General features: G+C 40.1%; 2 protein-coding genes across 24 annotated transcripts in view; both read right to left on the bottom strand.

Moving 5' to 3' along the window:
- Window positions 1–3808, bottom strand: part of NEK10 (NIMA related kinase 10) — a 100205-nt gene extending 96397 nt beyond the window's left edge. For 3 of the 4 annotated variants that reach the window (XR_003709164.2, XM_028750770.2, XM_028750768.2), the window contains exons 1-4: window positions 3458–3611; window positions 2169–2269; window positions 1786–1846; window positions 530–663 (exon numbers count right to left, since the gene is read on the bottom strand). Coding sequence is in view for 3 of the 4 variants with exons in the window: in XM_028750770.2 (XP_028606603.2) it covers window positions 530–663; window positions 1786–1846; window positions 2169–2230 (257 nt within the window). In the remaining variant the exon portion in view is untranslated. Of the gene's footprint in view, window positions 1–529; window positions 664–1785; window positions 1847–2168; window positions 2270–3457; window positions 3612–3641 lie in introns of those variants that run through there. The other variant, XM_028750769.2, reaches the window with a different exon arrangement.
- Window positions 3809–7548: 3740 nt separating this feature from the next.
- Window positions 7549–20318, bottom strand: part of SLC4A7 (solute carrier family 4 member 7) — a 66925-nt gene continuing 54155 nt past the window's right edge. For 15 of the 20 annotated variants that reach the window (XM_077916308.1, XM_077916307.1, XM_077916306.1 and 12 more), the window contains 5 exons: window positions 19259–19432; window positions 18951–19082; window positions 17119–17219; window positions 14448–14555; window positions 7549–12756 (listed from right to left, as the gene is read on the bottom strand). In XM_077916308.1, coding sequence (XP_077772434.1) covers window positions 12675–12756; window positions 14448–14555; window positions 17119–17219; window positions 18951–19082; window positions 19259–19432 — 597 coding nt within the window. In that variant the 3' untranslated portion in view covers window positions 7549–12674. Of the gene's footprint in view, window positions 12757–14447; window positions 14556–16600; window positions 16653–17118; window positions 17220–18950; window positions 19083–19258; window positions 19433–20318 lie in introns of all 20 variants that reach the window. The other 5 variants (XM_077916315.1, XM_077916317.1, XM_077916318.1 and 2 more) reach the window with 2 other exon arrangements.

The raw sequence follows: 20318 nt of genomic DNA on the forward strand, positions 1-20318 counted from the left end.
GTTTGGGTTATACCTTCAGAGAAGCTAAGTACAGCTGGTTTGAACTGGTTCTCTTACCTCTTTCTGTCAAGGTTATGCTGACTATAAAAGTAAGGCCAGATGGAGCCTGGTTTTCACTTTCTCTTTCCTTCCCGTCTGGTGTTGTGTTCTGTATGCTTAGTGCTAAGGTTTAGTCTTGTTATAAGTTATTGTAAGTTTAAGTTAAGTCTGCTGCAACTGGATTTCTTATGGACAGTGCCGATCCTAAATGAATTGGATTTGTGACCATCATGCTCATTTGCCTTCAGTAGCAGTAAAGCTCTGCTGGATGAAATATAATCGCCTCTGGTCTATTTTCTGGGAATCCTGCAACGTGTTTAAGTTTTTACTCTGCTAACTATAGGTTGGAATCTGCTCTGGTTCAATATTGAGTAGAATTTCAATGACACTAGAGCACACTCAATAGTAAAGATTATATATATAGCATAAAAGGATTTGAATTGGATCCAGAGAAATACAATAAACATTCATTTTCTTTTCTGCACGGTACCTAAAGTGTTCGAGTTCAACAGCTTCAGTCGATTCTTGCCATTGACCTCTACATCTCTCCCCACAAGGGTTGCTGGAGTATTGCTCAGACTTGGTCATGCTATTATTAGAACTTTCAAAGTTAAGGGCTGGCAGCTGTAAATGCAAAGGAGATTTACTATGAGACAAATGATATAAAGTGTTTAGCTGGGTAAGAGGAAAATATGTGATTGTTACTGGGACCTCGGGCAATTTAACCTTTGAATTCAGACAACAAGGAGATAATTTTTAAAAATAATAATCCAATATATACAGCAGATTTCAAAGCACCCTAGGCTGTCTCTTCTCCATAACTGCACACAGATCTTGAAAAGATGCAGCTGGAGTATGCAAGGGGGAAAGGAATGAAAACATAGCAAGCATTCTCAAAATGGCAGTTGGGTGCACATGATGCAGAAAGTTCTGAACAGCAATGGCTGCTTGGCCTTGCTGAATGCTCTCTAAGAAGCAGGAAGCTTGCATCTATACTTATCAGGGAAATTTTAAAAACCTGGACCGAAAACTGAGGAGAGATCTCTCCTCAAATAGCCTTCCTGGAATAGAAAGCACCTGCTCTGCAGAAGTAGACAGAGAACAAAGTGAGCTATTAAGAGCAGGGAATGAGAGCACTGCCTCCTGAGAATAAGTTGTTTATGTATACAGAAGGGATGAAGAACCTGTGGCCCTCTAGATGTTACTAGACTCCATCTCCCCTCAACCCCAGAAAGCATGGCCAATGGTGAGGGCTGAGAGGAGTTGTTGATGACAGTTCTCCATAATAGGGTACCAGAGAAAAAAGACTTATTTAAAGGGCACAGGCAGTTTCTTAAAGAAATACTTTTACTATTGGCATGACCTACCTCAACTCACAAATCCCATCTACACTATACATTTAAAACAGTATCATGCACCCAGAATCCTGGAAAATGTAGTTCGTTAAAGGTGTTGAGAGGTATTAGGAACCCCTATTGCTCTCTCAGAGCTACAATTCCCAGAATTCCCTGGGAAGAAACAAAAGAAAACCCATATGCAATGGTTTCCTTCTTTTCAACTCCATCCATCCCTAAAAAGGATCCTCCCACCCTCATATTTAGGCAGAGCTTGAAAGCTACTGTTCAAAAATTAATTTTGAATATCTGAATATTAATTTTGAGTATTTCCAAAATCAAATTAATTTCAATAATAATGAATAAATTAATAATTACAGCCTGCCGTTACAAAATGGCTAATGAAAAATACCTGTTGTTTGCTTGACTGGACATTTAGTAGTGCCAGAAGCCTTTTAAGGTCTGAGTAATCCCTAGGAGAAAACATAAATTATATGCTTATTAACAACACATTACACGACCTTATTTCATCAGTAAGTAATCTAAATGAAATAATATTGAAGTTTATATTTCTATGGCATTGTATCAAGCATTCCACAATATTGCCTCAGCGGTCTGCTCTACACACCCACAATTTGTGTAGTCTTCTTAACCACCAATTGTTTCTGCCAAAATGAAAAGGTAACAGAGTAACAGTCACCATGTACACAGAGCGATTCAGATTAAACTATTCTGTCTGGCAGCTGGTGCAGATTCCAGAGAGTCACTGCTGACATTTAGCGAAAAGCACAGTACCCTTGAAGTTTGGTATCAGTTGCCTTGTCTGTGGTCTTCACCTTCTTGTGTTGATCAGGCATTGTATAACATCAAGGCATCAGGATTAACACATCATGCCTCTGAAGAGAAAACAAATGTAAAAATGTTGTTTTTTCACTTGACAAGTGAAGGACAATACTAGTAGATGACCTGAGTAACTGGAGAAAGAGATGTCTACAGGAAAGAAAACAAATAATACATAATAGGTCCAGGGATTAAAGAAATCAAAAGAGCATACCCTTCAACATTTCTCCAATGAAAATAGGAACGTCCTATTCCATTAATATTCTTAATACCCCACCCATCTGACTGGGTTGCCCCCACCACTCTGGGCAGCTTCCAACATATATAAAATCATAATAAAAGATTAAAATCATAATTAAAGATTAAACTATTCAGGGCTGCCTTCAGATGACTTCTATGGCTCAGAGGTTGCATAACTCCATAACCTCCAATGTTTCTCTAATGAAAATAGGGACGTCCTAAGGAAAAGCAGGACATTCCAGGATCAAATCAGAAATCAGGACGGCTTCTGTAAATCTGGGACTGTCCTTGGAAAATAGGGACACTTGGAAGGTATGAAAGAGCTGTTTTAGCTTCTCTTAAAAGCTCCTGCTTACAAACCTTCGTTGTTTTTAACCACAAATCTACATGCCATATCTCGAATCGCTTTTGAGATACTTCTCACTTTCAAATATGGTTTATCACACAGCATGTGCACGTCAAGGGGTAAGGGGAACTGTTGTTCAAGAACTTAAATGCAAAGTTGAGTGGAATGAAGCTTACAGAGATCATGGTCAAAATATGCACAGTCTAATTTCTTTGGATTCCCATTTCGATGGCTGGGGGAGCAGGAACTAAAAAAATGAATGGCCTGTTAGCAACCACTACACAAGACTACACAATACTGGCACTCCCCCCTCAAAAAAAAAAAGTTATAAATGTGACACTTACTGTAACAACTTCATGGTGTATACCAACACCTTTTTTCTATAAAAGGCACAAATAATAATAATAATAATAATAATAATAATAATAATAATAATAATAATAGTGTTTCAAAGCTAAATCTGAGAGAGAACAAACCACGCACTGCATATGTTCCAAAGCTAAATCTAACACCGAAAAGAGATCCTAGTGGCTCTCCCCGCCCTGCTCCCCGGGGTCCGCTGGGAATTCCCATCCAATCATAAATTATGGGATGGGAAACTCCACAAAACGCTGTTTCCTTCGTTCCTCCCAAGCATCCCCTTCCTCGCTCTACTCACTTCGCACAGGGAAGGGCGACACCCTGGATTCCCGATCTCTCTGCCCCTCCCCAGTTTGCAGATCCACCGCACCTCTCCGTTATTATTTTTTAGGATTCTTCTTATTATTATTACTATTTTTTAATCCGAGCTAAAAAAGACCAAACCCCCCCGCCCCGCTGAGCGAGCCAACTGACAAACGTACCAGCCAATGAAAGCGCGCCTCCTTCTAAACGATCGATTCCTTCGACCAATGGCGAGCCGCTGCGAAGGCGGTGGCGCTCCAGGGGAGACGGGTAACGCCGCCGCTGCTGTTGCCATAGGAACGGGAGAAGCCGCTCGGGGCTCCCAGCCCCGCTCGCCGTAGTGGAAAGAAACGACTCTCGCGCTAAATTCTCAGTAGGCGCGGCTTGGCGCGGTGACGTCACCGAGCGGCCTTGCAGGAGCCCTTTTCTGATTGGCTAATGGCGGCCCTCCTTCTGCAAGTACCCGGAAGCGGGCAGAAGGGGAAAGATTACCGTATTCACCCAAAAGGTGGAGTGGGAATAGTAGGCTAGCGTCACGTCGCTTGCGATTTTGTTTGGAAAACGACCCAATCCAGAGTCGGAGGGTGTAATTCCATTACGTATTATTATTGAGCGTGTAGAGACTGCTGCTTCACTTCCAGTCCTCCCCAAAAGGTCTTAAGATGATTTTTTTTTATTGTAATTAATGACCGCAATACAAAAATATAGGGCTAACCTAACTTATGTAGCAAATCAGATGCACTGATTTGGAAGAGAGGGGGAAATGAATTCATAGAACACAGCAGCGACGACACTCATACATGGTACATATATACTGAAATTTTATTTGCTCCAAATCGTTGAAAAAACCAAGGGGCCTGTGATTAGCTCTCAAACATATTGTGGATCTGTAAAGATAATGCTTTGGAATACGTGTAGGAAATCTTGCCTTCTGAATGACCAGCTTCCAAAGATTATGCTTTAACTATGGTATGGTTTCCAATTAGCTATTCTGTCTAAGCAAGATGTGAAACTATGCAGAATCTCATAGATGAGATTCCTGCATTGCAGGGGGTTAGACTAGATGATCCCCAGGATCCCTTCCAACTCTACCAAATTCTAGGATTCTACGGCACTTCATACCATCCACTCCCCAACAGATCCCATGATGTTGCTTTGTTGCAGTTGGGGGCATTTTCTCCTTTTGTGTTGTACATTTCAAATGGGACTGTCCTTTTTATTTTATTTTGAAGTTGAAGGCGCCCGGGGAGCCTTTTGGGCACAAGAGGGGCTCCAAGTAAATGAATTGAACGTATAATAGAAGCGCAGGACAGCTCCAAAGCAACAGAGCCATAAGACAGTGTTTCCCAACCTTTTTTGGGCAAAGGCACACTTGTTTCATGAAAAAAATCTCGAGGCACACCACCATGCCAGATGGGGAAAGGTCACTTTTTACTTATGTAAAAAAAAATAAAAAAAATAGTAACAGCATAGAAGGTAATGGTTAGGCTAGCATCCCTCTTCCAAATATGCTAGGTTTTTATTTGCAGGGACTGTTCTACATGGGAAAGCATTCAGCACTGTCATTCTCCCATCTGCCATCTGAATTGGTACTATTCTGGGTCAACTTACTCTGCTGCATGTGTAGATGAAAATGGCACCAAGTGTGGGGGAGGGGGCAGAACAGGTTTCAGATACAGGATATTAAGCATACACGTACTTCAGATTGAACTGGTTGCTTGCTTTGCAAGTTTTCATTTCCCAAATGACTGCCTTGGCAAGCGCAATACCTACCAGGCTCAACGCTGGTCTCGCGCTGCCGCTTCCCGCGCTCTCAAGGACCCGGGAGGAGGAAGGCGTGAAGGGAATCCCGAAGGCGCGAAAACCTCGCGCATGCGCAGGCCTTCCGCCTGCGACAGCCCAGTAGGCTGGCCGAAGCGAGCGGCGATGGGATGTGGGAGCTCGCTCGCTCGCCGCCCTGCGTGTGCCTATGTGGGGCACGTTACAGCCCCGTGACGTCAGTGCCACGCAGGCAGCCAGGCAGGCAGACGGCGAGAGCCCCGCGCTGGGCAGCCTCTCCTCGCCGCCGCCGCCCCGCCTCTCGCCGCCCGACTCGCCCGCCTCCCTCCAGGCAACATCTCACGGCACACCAGGCAACGTCTCACGGCACACTAGTGTGCCGCGGAACACCGGTTGGGAAACACTGCCATAAGATTTCTCTTCGGGGCCAGTCCACCCATGAGGCAAGGTGACATAACTGCCTCAGGCAGCAGGTACCACAGGGGCAGATCTGCCCACCGCTGAATGCATTGCCTGCTGCTGCAATGTGCTCCTTGGAGGCCAGTGCCACCTCTACAGCGGCCTCTTGGCAAATAGGTGGTGCTGCTGATCTCCTCTCATCCTTGTTCCTGATGTAGATCTTCGCTCACCTCTTATTCCTTGGTGCACTCTTTTGTGATTCATCTCAAGTGCCAATTGTATTGGGCTGGCTCTGTTTCTCTTGCTCCATTTCAATAGACCTACAGAACTGAATTGGCAAGACTGAACAGAACCCAATCTGTTTGGTTTGCAGAAAGAGCAAAAACATATAATATGGGTAAAGTTGCAATATCTAATATTTATCCAGAGTTATATTTATCCAGAGTTATATTGCGAATATAACGTGGGACGCGGGTGGCGCTGTGGGTAAAAGCCTCAGCGCCTAGGGCTTGCCGATCGAAAGGTCGGCAGTTCGAATCCCCGCGGCGGGGTGCGCTCCCGTTGTTCGGTCCCAGCACCTGCCAACCTAGCAGTTCGAAAGCACTCCCGGGTGCAAGTAGATAAATAGGGACCGCTTACTAGCGGGAAGGTAAACGGCGTTTCCGTGTGCGGCTCTGGCTCGCCAGAGCAGCGATGTCACGCTGGCCACGTGACCCGGAAGTGTCTTCGGACAGCGCTGGCCCCCGGCCACCTGAGTGAGATGGGTGCACAACCCTAGAGTACCTTTACCTTTACCTTATATTGCGAATCTCTAGACCACTGCTCAACTCTGATCAAGCATCTCTTTCTGACCCTTTACACTGTGGTTTTTATTTATTTCTCTTTTAAAATTTTATATTTTCCTGTTTCCCTTTTAACATTCTGTACAGCCCAATTACTGTACTAACCTTGTCTCCTCTTAGTGGGAAAAATCTGTGCATGCTGCTATGGCTTCACTCTCAAGTGCTGACATACTTTTGTATGCCAACAAAATTATTTGGTTGCCAGTTACAAATAACGCAAAGGATTGACTGGAATTCAGGGCAAGATAGAAGGGAAGAACAGCATCACCTTGCCCCATGCAGTTCTTTAAAATCTGAGTATTTGTAGGGCAGATGTAGGAAGGAAGCTGTTTCTTCCCACTTACCTCAATCCAATAGACACAGGACAAGAAAATAGAAAATATGTATTTTTCTCCTCTTCATTTTTCTTTCTTTTGCAAATATAGGAGGATGAATGAGGTGTGTAATATAGGAGTGTACATTTCAGCATACCTTGTGAAATAAATACCATTCCAGTAAACGTCTTTTTCTGTTACCAGTAAAGGTAAATCTGCCTTCTAGTGTCACTAAGAAACAAAACTCAAGTTCTCAGTGGCTTCCTCTGAGTTTTATGACAGTAAACAGGTTAGAACTAAAAAGGTTATTGCAGGGGAAGAGCATAACTTGCCCCATCACCCACAAAACTGTCAACACTGGGGCAGATTAACCCACCTCAAGTCTACAATGGCTGCCATTCATTCCTATGAGAAATACTCTACTCTAGGGATCCTTGAACTGTACTGGTCTTCAATTCATGACAACCCCTGCCCACCACAGTGATAGGATTTTGACCGTCTAATAATATAACACAACTTCAATCCAAAAGATACATATTGCAGCATTATACATTGGTACGATTTGTAGCATCGTTTTGTAGACTCACAGCTCTTACTTACTGGTTGTGCAGTTCTTAAACACATGGCAAGAACTTCACTCTAAACTAGACTAGCTAGATAAAAGTTAGAGCACCAAAGAGCTTTCATGTATTATATCAGTAACATTAACCCTGCATAACAAGCAACATGTGATTAAAAATTAACCGAAAACGTTAAATTCAGTGGCATTTTATTGCTTTTTGTCAACTTTTTGAAACATTACAAAAAATAGTTTTCGCAACATTCATTAAACAAATTATAAAGGCTGGATTTTTCACAGTACATGTTGGAGAATTTTTTGTAGGCATTATATAAATTAATAAAATATTGTTTCTACATTTGGAACAATGTTAACTTGCTTTGGATTTTATTATAAAAGGAAATGTTATATGCAATTAGAAAACTGTCATAAAAACTGGAATAAAGTGTGGAATCACACTGCAAATCAAAGTAAATGTTTTTGTTCAGCTCTGAACACTGGAAGACACACTTACAAAACAAAGCATCAATAACAAATGGGAAATGTTACAAAGGAATTCGTCTCCTGACTAATAAATTGCATTATAAAAACCTGGCATTAAATAAGTTACTCCAAGACTGCCAAATAGTGACAATATGTACTAAATATGAAAAAACTTTATTTTCACACCAATTGCAACCATTTTCCTATAATTGACAAATTTACTAAAAGGTTTTAAAATAAAAAAACTGCAAGTAGTAAAATCACAAGACAATATTTTGTATTCAGAATACGAGTATATATTGACACACAACTATGTGCCTGTACATTCACTAAAATAAATGGTTCTTCACAACATTTGTACTGTATTAGGTAATGGATGGCACCTATAATCAATCATTCTAAAAAACATTAAATTACTGACCAAACTTAAGAAAAGCAAAAGCAAAATACATTCAAAATGTTGTGCTAATGATCTACAAACTCTGAACTGGTAACTTCAAACACAATGTAGAAAACATATGTATAATACATAACCCCTTTAAACAATGCATACCAGTGCATTTTGGTTTTGCATTTCATCTATCCGTGACATTTTTACATTTGGAACTTACTTTTACAATGGGCACATTTTACAAGACTACTGTACATAGAGATAAATGTGTTTGGGGGAGGGGGAGGAGAAATGTTCTGTTGGATGCTAAATGACTGACATGCTTTGTACACTATCTTGCACATTTTTGTTGATTATCTTGATAATCTGGAATAACCTGCCTTAAACACAGTTTGCAGCATGGAACATTGCAAACTAAGGATAATGAGTTGTTTGTGCATATCTAGAACAGAGTTTTACAAGTTCATACACAAACCAAAAACACCGGGTTGTTTAGATTCTATTGTGACACTAAGATTCTTTACAGAAGATGCCAGTACCAAGGTATCTAAAAAAAGTGCTCAGCTATTTAGTCTACTGGTTTAATGGAAATATACTGGCTTTAAATTAGGCTCCACCCTAAGGTGAATCAGTGCACAGTAAAGTTTACTCATTTACACCTTTTAAGGCAACATTTATTATCTACGTACAGTAAAAGCTCTGTCCTTCTCTGTCTTACTTTAATACTATCCTTTTTTTAATTATGGAGAAGGAAATAATGTTTATACAGTATAATGAGCAGTAAATCACCTAGATTTTACCACTGGAATTCTCAGCATGTCATCAGGACTTAATATGCTATCAAATGTGTAAGGTAACATTAACAAACATCGAAACAATCAATGCAAACTACATTGCAAATCATGGTTATGCCTGGCACTGTATAATATTTTTACATAATTAAAATAAAATAAATATTGTGATTCTAAGTAGTTTTCAGATCTTTGCTTAAGTTACCAAAATTATTAACCCTTTGGCACTGAAAAGTTGATATGAACTGTTCAGCATTATGGAATTATAGGCTTAGAAAACAAAGGGTTAAAATTCAAGACAATCTGTTTGGATCTTTGCAAATTACTACCCACAGCTCTGAATACAGAATTTTTCAGTAATGGAAGACGAGTGTGAATAACTCTGAAAGCTACAGGCATGATTGGTTGTGGTTTTTTACTGTACCAAATAGAACACATTGTTTTCAAACGTGATTGTTGAAGACGTTGAACACACCTTTTGTGAAAGAGATGGGGTAAGTGACAGGTGGTCATGATTTTCAAATAAAGAAAAAGTGCATATTTCCTGAAGAAGGCTAAGGCACAAGCTACGTGAACATCGAGGAATGAACATTATAGTTATACTCTTACCAATATCAAAGATAAGCAGTACTGAAAAGCTAATTTGATGGTGCTGAGGCATCAGCTCTTCTGTTTAATGATGACCCATATCCCTACATGTTGATTTAATAAGGTTAACTTTTTCTTCAAACTGTGAATACATTTAGCAGCATTTTTAAAAAACAACAATAAAAGGAAATGTCACTGTTCAAGTAAATCTTAAGTGTCAATTCCATAGGTTTCTGTTACCATTACTTGCTCTCAATTGTTTCAGGTCACTGAGCACAGTTGCTTTTAGTGAGCCCCACAATCTGCTTTTATGCTGTAGGACTTGTTCACTCCTCTGGTTCTGCCCTGAAAACGGCTTTTGAAACACCCCACTATTTCAAAAGCAGTTGACAGCACGGTACATGAACTTCCTCTTCAGAAAAGTAAAATGTTCCACCGGGTGCACCAAGTTACTTTTCAAGATCCAACGTGCACTTCTTGCCATATTCCCAGTGAAAAGTTCTGTGGGAGACGCGCACCAATTCTTTTGACAGCACAAAGAGAGGCGCAAATATTCATTATTGACGGAAAATAAGCGCAACCTTAAGTTATGCGGCTTCTGTTACAATTGTGAGCAATGTCAACAACTAGACTTCTTTGCAAGGTTTGCGGAACTTAGGTTTTCATACGAACAGCATTCTTCAGTAACAAGTGGCGAGGCAGTTTGCTAACAGGAATTGCATGCTGCCAGGCAATCAAGGAGGGAAAAGAAAACACATTCTTAATGGGGAACTGCTGGGAGGTAGCAGTGATGATGGGCTCCACTGAGAATCTCTGCTAGCATGAGAGGTCCATATGGACTTGAAGCTCCTAACTAGCCAGTAACTACACGGTTTACGTTTACATCAACTACCACTTACAATAGGGGTCTTTAAAGACCTATTTGATTGCTCCACGGTGGTGATTCCTACCAATGAATGGCTTCACCAGTTGCTGCCATTTCACCTTTAGAAGCAGAATTGGTTACTGTGAGTTTCACCATTGGGCAAGATGACGGAAGTCCATGCTGGCAAACAGATACTATCCAGCTGCATTTCAAGCCTTAAGTCCTGTGCATTTCATCAGGACAGATATACACAAATGCTTAATTCTGCCACAGAAAGAAATGAGCATTAATATTCTGGTGCAGGGATGGGGAGCCTGTGGACCTCCAGATGATTTGAACTACAACTTCCATCATCCCTGACTACTGGCCATATTTGCTGTGGATGATGAGAATTGGAGTCCAACCATGACCGGTGGGGTCAGAGTCCCCCCCCCCATCCCTGTTCCAGTGTGGCTAGCAATTTATACAACTGACTTCAGTAAGAGGAGATAATAAAGCAATGTGCTTTTAAAATTGAAGACCTTACATGTTTAATTTGCCTTTTAATTTTAACTTCACATAAAAGTTGCTCCATTCCTTCAAATGCATAGAGATTAATGTATTACGCAATCCTCACACCTTGATGCTAAACACAGTGGCTCCAGTTTAGGGGCCTTCTTTATATGTGTGGGATTTTCAGATAGGTACCATGAAGATCCAGCATACACAGGATCTTTCCTTGATATAGGATTTAATTTCATATGCACATCCTCCACATAAGAGAAGGCCTTATCCATTGCAGAAGCTCTGCATGGACAGCTTTGGACCCAGATTCACTGCCTTAAAAATTAAGCACCATTGACGTCAGTGCAACTTACTTCTATGCATGGCCTAATATCTTATAAATAAGCTGTAGTTTCAAACATATTGTGTGGATCTTGAAACACTCAAGCAGAACTCTGTTCATGCAACAGGGCTCTCCTGGCTCCTTCCCCCTGCTGTAGGCCCTGTGTAGGTTCCCCAAAGCATCTCCTAAGATGCTGTAGGTTCCCCAAAGCATCTCCTAAGGGCCAGTAGGACCCTCTAGAATGCAAAATGGGGTATGGGGGCAGCAGCTGGATGAGGAAATGGAAGAAATTCAGCAGGGTTGCCTTTCACAAGTGGAAGTGTTTTTTTCCACTCACACAAGAAATCTCTGGATCCAAGCCTTCCAAGTAATAGCATTTAGATACTGAGTTCTATTGATTAAGTCAGCATTGGCTCCATGATTGCTAGCCTTTTGCTCTGTCTCCCATCCTCTGTGAGGCACACTCCCTCCACCTGCTCTGGGTCTTTGTGCGGCTGTTTGAAAGCCCTTTGTTTAAAAGCAAGATTCCTGTGCAAACCCTCTCCTGGATCAGCAAAATGTTTGCATTGGGATCCCCTGCTCTCACCACTCTGAATTCAGAGATCAATTAATATTATGCACATGCAGGAAAAGGAAACAAACTCACTGGCTAATCAAAGTCTGTTAAGCTTACATTTTAAATCAGGAACCTTAATTTGGAACCTACGTGTGTATTCAAATCCACAGGCCCTGTATAATTTCAATGCCTCATTAACTTCAATGGAGGCAAAAGAATCTGTACATAAAAAATGTAGTATGAAGAGGTACTGTGGTATCCATGACTTACAGGAACAAGGGAAAGGCAACAACACTGTGTTTAGTGTTATATTAATTTAGGACTAATAAATCATTCTCACAGATATCCATTTAGATCCCCATAAAACAGCAACATGAAGTAAGAATGGCCTGAAAATAAAGTCATTTATGAAAGGGCACATTGGGATTTTTTTTCCTAGGGAGAGTGACATTTATAACATTTTGCAAACACCCAAACAGTAATTGCCTGAAAACGTGACGTGTACTGCAATAAATTATAAAAACTACTACATACTAGAAAGTTATAAACAATGCAACCAATACTTCACAATTAAAGATGATCTGACATGCAATGCATGTACTGATAACTAAAAAGAATTTTTAATTTTCCTATTTAAAAAAATGAAAAACATTCCACTAAAAATAAATATTTCAAGAGCGGACATCACTTCTATCTTGTCTGAAAGTCTTGTTGCTGTGCATACAGTATCCATATCGCTCGAATTTCAGTACTTGAAAGAAGATGTGAAGTCACCCTTTACAGTATATCCTATAAAATAATATATACCCTTGTTCACTTCTATAATGAGGTTTCAGCATCTACATACTTTGTTTCAGGAGTATTTTCCATGTCTATTTTCACACACTCTTCTTTTTCAGAGCTGTTAAGAACAATTCACAAGGTTAGACAAGCCAAAGAATATATAACACACTCAAATTTTATCAAATAGCATCTGTATTTCATGTATCACATATTATTTTTTATTATGAACATGCACATACACACACTCAAGTTAACACATTTCAAATACATGAAGCACATCAGAAAAGTTTAACATGGATTCAAGATTATTCTCTTAGGGTTTATGGCTTGAATGCTGTTTTTCGCTAAACATTTAAGCCATTTTCAGCTCTTCTTCCTATAGATGCATGTGAATTCAATATAATTGCAATAAACCACCACTAATTATTCAACTTTAAGGCTGCAATTCTAAATCCACTTAATACGATGCTGCTTATTTTTGGGTAGACATGTAGGACTGCCATGTAAGGTCAGTGACAGACTAGGCAACATGCATTTAGTCTGGATTCAGATGCAGCCTGAACCCACCTAATGATTCTAAGTTCCTATTATATGTGAATTCACGGGACATTGACAAATCACAGGGCCATTGTGCCAGTGCAAGAGGCTGCTTCATCATGGAAACATGAAGCTGAATTCTGAGCAGACAAGCATCTCAGACCTATAGTCAGCCTGGCATATGTCAAGAAGCTCAGACTATGAAGTGGGTTCTTAACTATGGTTAGCACAAACCATGGTTTCATGTTACATCTGAAACCAGCTGTAATGTGGGAAAGGTTTTGTTGTTTTGTTTTGTTTAAATATTTTATTTTTATGCTGTAAACTGCCCAGAGAACTTTGGATGAAGGTAGTATAAAAATTAAATAAATAATGAGTTCTTGCAACCAGCCTCAACATTCATGATCTCAAGTGTGCAGCTACAGGACTTAAGAATATTTGAAATTCCTAGTAGCAAGCAAGCTTTTGTGAAATTTGTGTTTGTGTATGTGCATCTGTAGCCGAATGGGGGGAAGGGTGTCATGCTTTGTGTCTTTTCTACCCTTTATTCCAAATTAAAGTTCCACAATGAGTAGAAACGATATGAAACAGCTATGCATGCCATTCTTTGGTCCATTATGCTACAGATTAAATATTTTTAAAAGAGCCACCCCATATCTAAATCACTATAATACACAGAAAATGTGCTTTGGGTGATATCCAACACTTCCCTTCCAGTAGGACTTCCTGGATCAACTTTTGATTGGGGGCTGTGAGTGGAGGGAGAATAAATGTCAAAAACTGCCTCTCTCACTCATTTTGCTGATAGATGCCTTCTACCACTAGAGGGGAAATACTGGATATCATCTTCTGTCCATTATCCAAAAAAACAACCCCAGTTTAATCAAGAGCCTTATGCTAATCCATTATATATATTTTTCTTTGACAATGACCCTCATAACATGTAAGCAAACTGGGCTTTTAAAAAGATACCCTCACTTCTAAAGCACATTTGTTTTGCAGAATGGTAGGCTGTTATTTAAGGAAATTCTATGGGCATCTCCAACTCATGACACTAGTTTCACTGTTCTTGGGATCCCAGACTTCCAAGTTTAGAAACCAGTCTTTTTCTTTCCTAGGTCTCATAAACTTTTCCATTGTTTCACAGGTCAGATGTGTGATATAAACTCTTATTTGGGCATTCAGGGATATAGATATAAATACCAATCAAAATTACTTCCACAGCTCAACAAAATCAAAGCATAATCAGAAAGGTGAGTAGTTTTAAGCTACCTCAAGTTAGATCTTGTTACTTTGGCATTCTCTGTGTTCATGGAAAGAGCCTTCCACTGTGCAGTTTTGGCCATTTCATCTGATATGTTTACAACAGAAGGATCAACGCTAGACAACAAACACAACTTGATTAGTACTCAGTGCCTTGCAAAAGCATTAATTATGTCTCATGCTCTTTACATCATTTGAGCCTTATGTTATGTATTTACCCAGCAACTAGTGACGTGTTGTGTTAAATACTACATTCTGTATCCATACATGTGGTGTAAGAATTCCTGGGCTAAAAAAGGTATTCCATTACAGGAAAATCTGGATTGGCTTACTGAGTGATTTTAATCATCATATGGCAATAGAAATATTTGTATGAAAGAATCCAATTCTAACTGAGTCCATTTTGAGAGCAGATCTGAACTACTTCTGTACTAGCAACATTTTTCTTTGGAACACATGAGAATAACCAAAATACTTCTTTGTAAGAATTTCAGGTACTTATTTTCTCTATCACGTATTTTCTTGCTCACCCAAAATTCTTACAAAGAAGTATTTTGTTTATTTTCATGTGTTCCAAAGAAAAATGTATATTGGCCAAATCCATACAAACTAGGGGCCACCATAAGAAAATAAGTAGAAGTATCTTTTTATAAAGCAAACTTGAGAATATGGCTAGGGATGCTTGCTGATATTGAAAAACTTGTTGGGATGCTATTCTTAAGTCACTTAATCCCAACTAGCTCTATATGGAAGAAGGTATGTTCCTGGGTAAAGTGGTTGATGACTGTAGCCTTAGGAGCTCTGGTATTCCAACTGGAGCCAAATATTTTGTCAAGACAAATTATTTTAAAAGTATACATGTTCCTTTCAGACAGATTACAGAGGAAGGATGGAAAATGTTCTGGAAATGAGCTGGCTGGAAAAGGCAAAGACGTTTCATTTTTTCCTGGGCTTCTGGCCCTTTAATTTGAATGGTATATATTAGCTTCTTTAGGGATGAGACTTAAAGTCCTGCCTTCTTTGTGTTTTGAGTCTTATTCAAATTGTTGTGTTTTTAGGTTTTTATTGTTGTTTCTAATTGGTTTTAATATGAGTCAGTTTGAGTTACCTTGTAAGAAAAGTGAGTAGCAAACAACATTAATAAACAACATCTCTTTGTTTTAACTTGAAAAAAAAGGATACTCAATTGGGATTGATTTTAGTAGTAGATAAATTAAAGGGTTAAGTGCTATGTCCTTCAAGTCCGTTTACAGTGGAACCTCGTGTTACATACAGTGGTACCTCGCAAGACGAATGCCTCGCAAGACAAAAAACTCGCTAGACGAAAGGGTTTTTTGTTTTTTGAGCTGCTTCGCAAGACGATTTTCCCTATGGGCTTGCTTCGCAAGACGGAAACATCTTGCAAGTTTGTTTCCTTTTTCTTAACACCGTTAATACAGTTGCGACTTGACTTTTACTGCATTTGTGGTTTTTATGGAAGCCGCCCAGAATGGCTGGGGAGGCCCAGCCAGGTGGGCGGGGTATAAATAATAAATTATTATTATTATTATTATTATTATTATAACTCATAGAACGCGGTGTGGTAGCCTTTTTTGAGGTTTTTAAAGACTTTGGTGATTTTTGAAACTTTTCCAAAACTTTCCTGACACCGTGCTTCACAAGACAAAAAAAATCGCAAGACGACAAAACTCGTGGAACGAATTAATTTCGTCTTGCGAGGCACCACTGTACAGTCCTCCTTGCGAACCCTTCGGGCTACAGAAGTAGATGCTTCCGGTTGCGAACTTTGCCCTGAGATGCGAGCGGAAGTTGCATGCCGGGAGCACGGCAGCAGCGGGAGGCGAAAGCACGGCTCATGTTATGAGTGGTTTCGGCTTAAGAACGGACCTCCGGAACGATTTAAGTTCATAACCGGAGGTACCACTTATTATCAAGTGTCCCCAGACAACTTTTTTTAAATGTACACAAGGTTTGTTTTTTGTTTGTTTGTTTTGTGTTAAAAGGAAATTACTATATAGAGCTTTTTTTGTTTTCGTTTTTTTAAAAAAAAAGACTGTCCAGGCTTTAAGCAGCTGGTAAATTTATGGCTCAAATTATATTTAGTATCTTCAATGCTTCTCACATCATTAGCCATGCACAGGAGCACACTAGACAGAACTGACCAAAACAGCTTCTTCACCCTGAGAACAGCTGGTTGAAAGTGAGTCATCTGATCTGTTCAAAAGGGTCACATGAATAAAATGTAATTTAAAATAGATATATAAAACCATATTGTAGACATAAGGAGGTCTGTGTTTTTGTTCCTCTTTCCCAGACAGTTGAATCCCAGATTTGGAGGTCAGTACTTATTCACAATAGTTCAAATACATTAATTTCCACATAAAAGGTAAAGGTAAAGGTACCCCTGCCCGTACGGGCCAGTCTTGCCAGACTCTAGGGTTGTGCGCTCATCTCACTCTATAGGCCGGGAGCCAGTGCTGTCTGCAGACACTTCCGGGTCACGTGGCCAGCGTGACATCGCTGCTCTGGCGAGCCAGAGCCGCACACGGAACACCGTTTACCTTCCCGCTAGTAAGCGGTCCCTATTTATCTACTTGCACCCAGGGTGCAATTTCCACATAAATTTCCACATAAAGCTATATAAAAAGCAAACAATAAAAATAGTAGATATATATCACACCTGTATTTTAGAGCTTTCACGGGAATCTCTAACACATCGCCTCTGTCATATGGAAGGTGTATAGTTTCACTGTCCACTGTCTGAAACATTCGTTCAGCTTCCTGAAAGTTACACATTATCCAATACATATTTAATTATTTTACTCTACAAGAATGAGGCATGCAAACAAGGCCTTGTATGATTTTCAATGTACTTTAAATACAGAGCGGTGGCCATAACTGTATTTTGGATAATGCTACATTATAATTGTACAACATGGAATCCTGCCCAGTCACCTACCGACCCCTCCAAGTCATATTTGGGACACAGAATAGGGGATATTTAAAGAGTTTCACACAGGTAATGAAGCTTGAGTCCCTTTCTTTCTGGAAACTACTGCCCACACCATCTGATAAGCCATTCAGAATATCAGGGTATGGGGCCTTCGAGTGCAGTGCCAACAGCTGCTGTCAACCCACTGGTACCAACAAAATTGGGTATCTGCTGTGATCCATGGGAGTCTGAGGGATCCATCCATCAAACCCTAAAATATGACATGCTCTCTAATCCACTCTAATCCACCATTCTCCCATCACTTGGGATATCTAGAGGAAGAGTGGGTTAAGGTTGTTTAAGGAGCATGTTTATGTGGGGAAAGTGTTCCCATAGACGCCTGGTTGGCCAACATGACCCCAGTCCTCATTGTGTATCTCTTGTTTATAGTAATATTGAGTCAGCACTTGATTCAATGCATGCATGCCCTTGCATATTTAAAGAAGTTTTTGGGTCACAATTTTAAATTGTGCATTTAGTCCAGATGAATTTAGGAAGGGGAAATATTCCTGCTCTTGCGGTTACAAATGAGATTTTAATTCAATTAAATAAGTGGAGAAACACATCTTCAAGAGCAGTGGCATGCAGAGCCCAGAGACAGAGCTATGAGAGCAGGTAGTTCTATTTACCATCACTTGCCCCTCCACTCCATTACCCCAGGAAACTCACTGTATGCTGTAGCCTGAAATTGGGTCTGCAAAGCGCAGTTGATTAATTGCTGAACGGGACACAACGTAAAGGAAGCTCTCTCATACTTCAGGGCCTGCCCATAAAAGGAAGCTCTGCCATTGGATATTGAGTTTGTTTGGGCCTTGGGTGAGAATCAAGGTGAAAGGGTGAAGTTCCAGTGCTGAGTGGGGAAGTATAGGAGATAAGGAGAGAAAAAACTGAGGGGTTGGCACTTGCCTCCCAGAGTTCTTTGCTCTCCTGCCTCCATGACATGAAGAGGGTAATACCCAACCCATTTGGGTCATCAAATGGGGTACAAATCAGTAACAAATTATGCTATTGATATCAAAAAGAAACATTTATGAAATCTTGTTAGCCCTTTAATCAGTAACTTGCACTGTGTATTATTTACATCGTCTTCCAGTTAGCATTTTGCACTGTGTTATATTGATTATGTTTTGGGGTTATGCATTGGGTTGCTTTTTCACTGTTTCAGTTTTGATTGTATTTTTATGTACGTACGGCAACCTGCACTGGGACATACTCGTGAAGGGCAGGCAAGACATACAATAAATAATAATTCATAACGTCATGAACACTGCTCCACTCATACGCAGGAGCTTTTCAGCTCTTGTTTCCAGTGGCAGCTTCACAGATCCCTGAAAAGCCTGTTAAAGCCTGGGGGCACTACAGAACAACACCCAAAGGAGTAAAATTGCAACTCATTTTTCATGTATTTGTACAAATTCTAAAACCATACAGGTGACGGATCCATGAAAAACCTGCTCTTGCCCCCACCCCCCAATGATTTCAGTTGTTCTTTTTTTGTTATAAATTACTATCAAACTTACTTCCTTTGCTTTTTTCTTTTTGTCATCTTCCTTCTTCTTCTTGCTTTCTGGCATAAGGTCATCAAGCCAACTGAGCTCCCGTTTGGTGAAACACAAATCCAAAAGTTTGCGAATGAAAACTAGAGCTAAAACCTTGAAAACAATTTAAAAACAACAGCTATCACACAAAGATCAGAACACTAATAGAAAGGACAAAACTAATATAGACTGAGTTATACGAGACAAAATTGTATGGTGCAAATTCTTTGTCTAATATATTAAGTTGACACGAATGTATATTCTCAAATACACTATAATTATTTACTTACCATCATAGGAAAAACAACAGCAGCAGCAGATGCTTTAATTGCCCACAAAAGAACGAGACAGGTGAGTTGAACTACCGTAAATACATGAACCTTCCAGAGCGGCACGTAACGCAGATAGATCAAATCAGGCTGATGTTTGGCCGGCATTCCAAACAATTTGATACGGTCAAAAAACTAAATTGAAAAGGGGGGAAAGGTTATTGAACTTTTTTTCATCCTAAAGGGAAAATTAGGAAAGAAAAATGATCAGAAATATAAATTGAAGGGATTGCAAAATTAGGCAGGGTTGCGAATTTGACTGTCCAACTATTGGTCAAATACTTAAAGCATTACTTGATTAGACTGATAACAGAATTACCCAAGCTGCAAAAACAAACTGAGTAGCATTCAAGTCACACTCTGAGTAGACCAATTAAAGTCAATGGACTAAACTTAGTCAATGGATCTGTTCTGAGTATGATTTAGCCAGAACCCATCCTATGAGAATTTCTAATCAAGGAGTGCCTAACCTTTGGCTTTCCATACGTTACTGGACTACGTATCACATTATCCCTGACTACTGGTCATGCAGGCTGGTGGGATGATGGGAGCTGAACAGCATCTAGAAGGCACCCCTGTTCTAAACTAATTAATTAATTGTCATTAATATTGTTAAAATCTAAGTGGTTGTGAGCAGTACTCAAGAGACTGGTTCAGGAGAGGAGTACAAACATCATTCCAGGTCAAAGAAAGAGATGTAAGGAACACTTCCTCCTCAGCTTTAAGCTGCATTAAGCCAATGCCTTTCGCACTGCTAAAGCCACCTTCTGATGCTTTGTGGGAACAGGCAAATAAGTGTAAGAAAAATAGTGTCCTCTTTCCTTGCAATCCTCAGTCTGCCCGCAGAGTTGCCATCACACCCAGTTTCCATCAGTTTTTGCCTCCTACTGCAAAACTCCTTGTTCCAATACCATGCTATGAGCGTCCCCCACAACTCTTAGGGGCAACTTTGGGGGGGGGGGCTAGGGAGAAATGCCAAGCTTTAGAATCTATTTTTCACCTTTCCCCCTCAGATACTGAT

This window comes from Podarcis muralis, chromosome 12, assembly GCF_964188315.1.
Source record: "Podarcis muralis chromosome 12, rPodMur119.hap1.1, whole genome shotgun sequence".
NCBI classification, from domain to species: Eukaryota; Metazoa; Chordata; class Lepidosauria; order Squamata; family Lacertidae; genus Podarcis; species Podarcis muralis.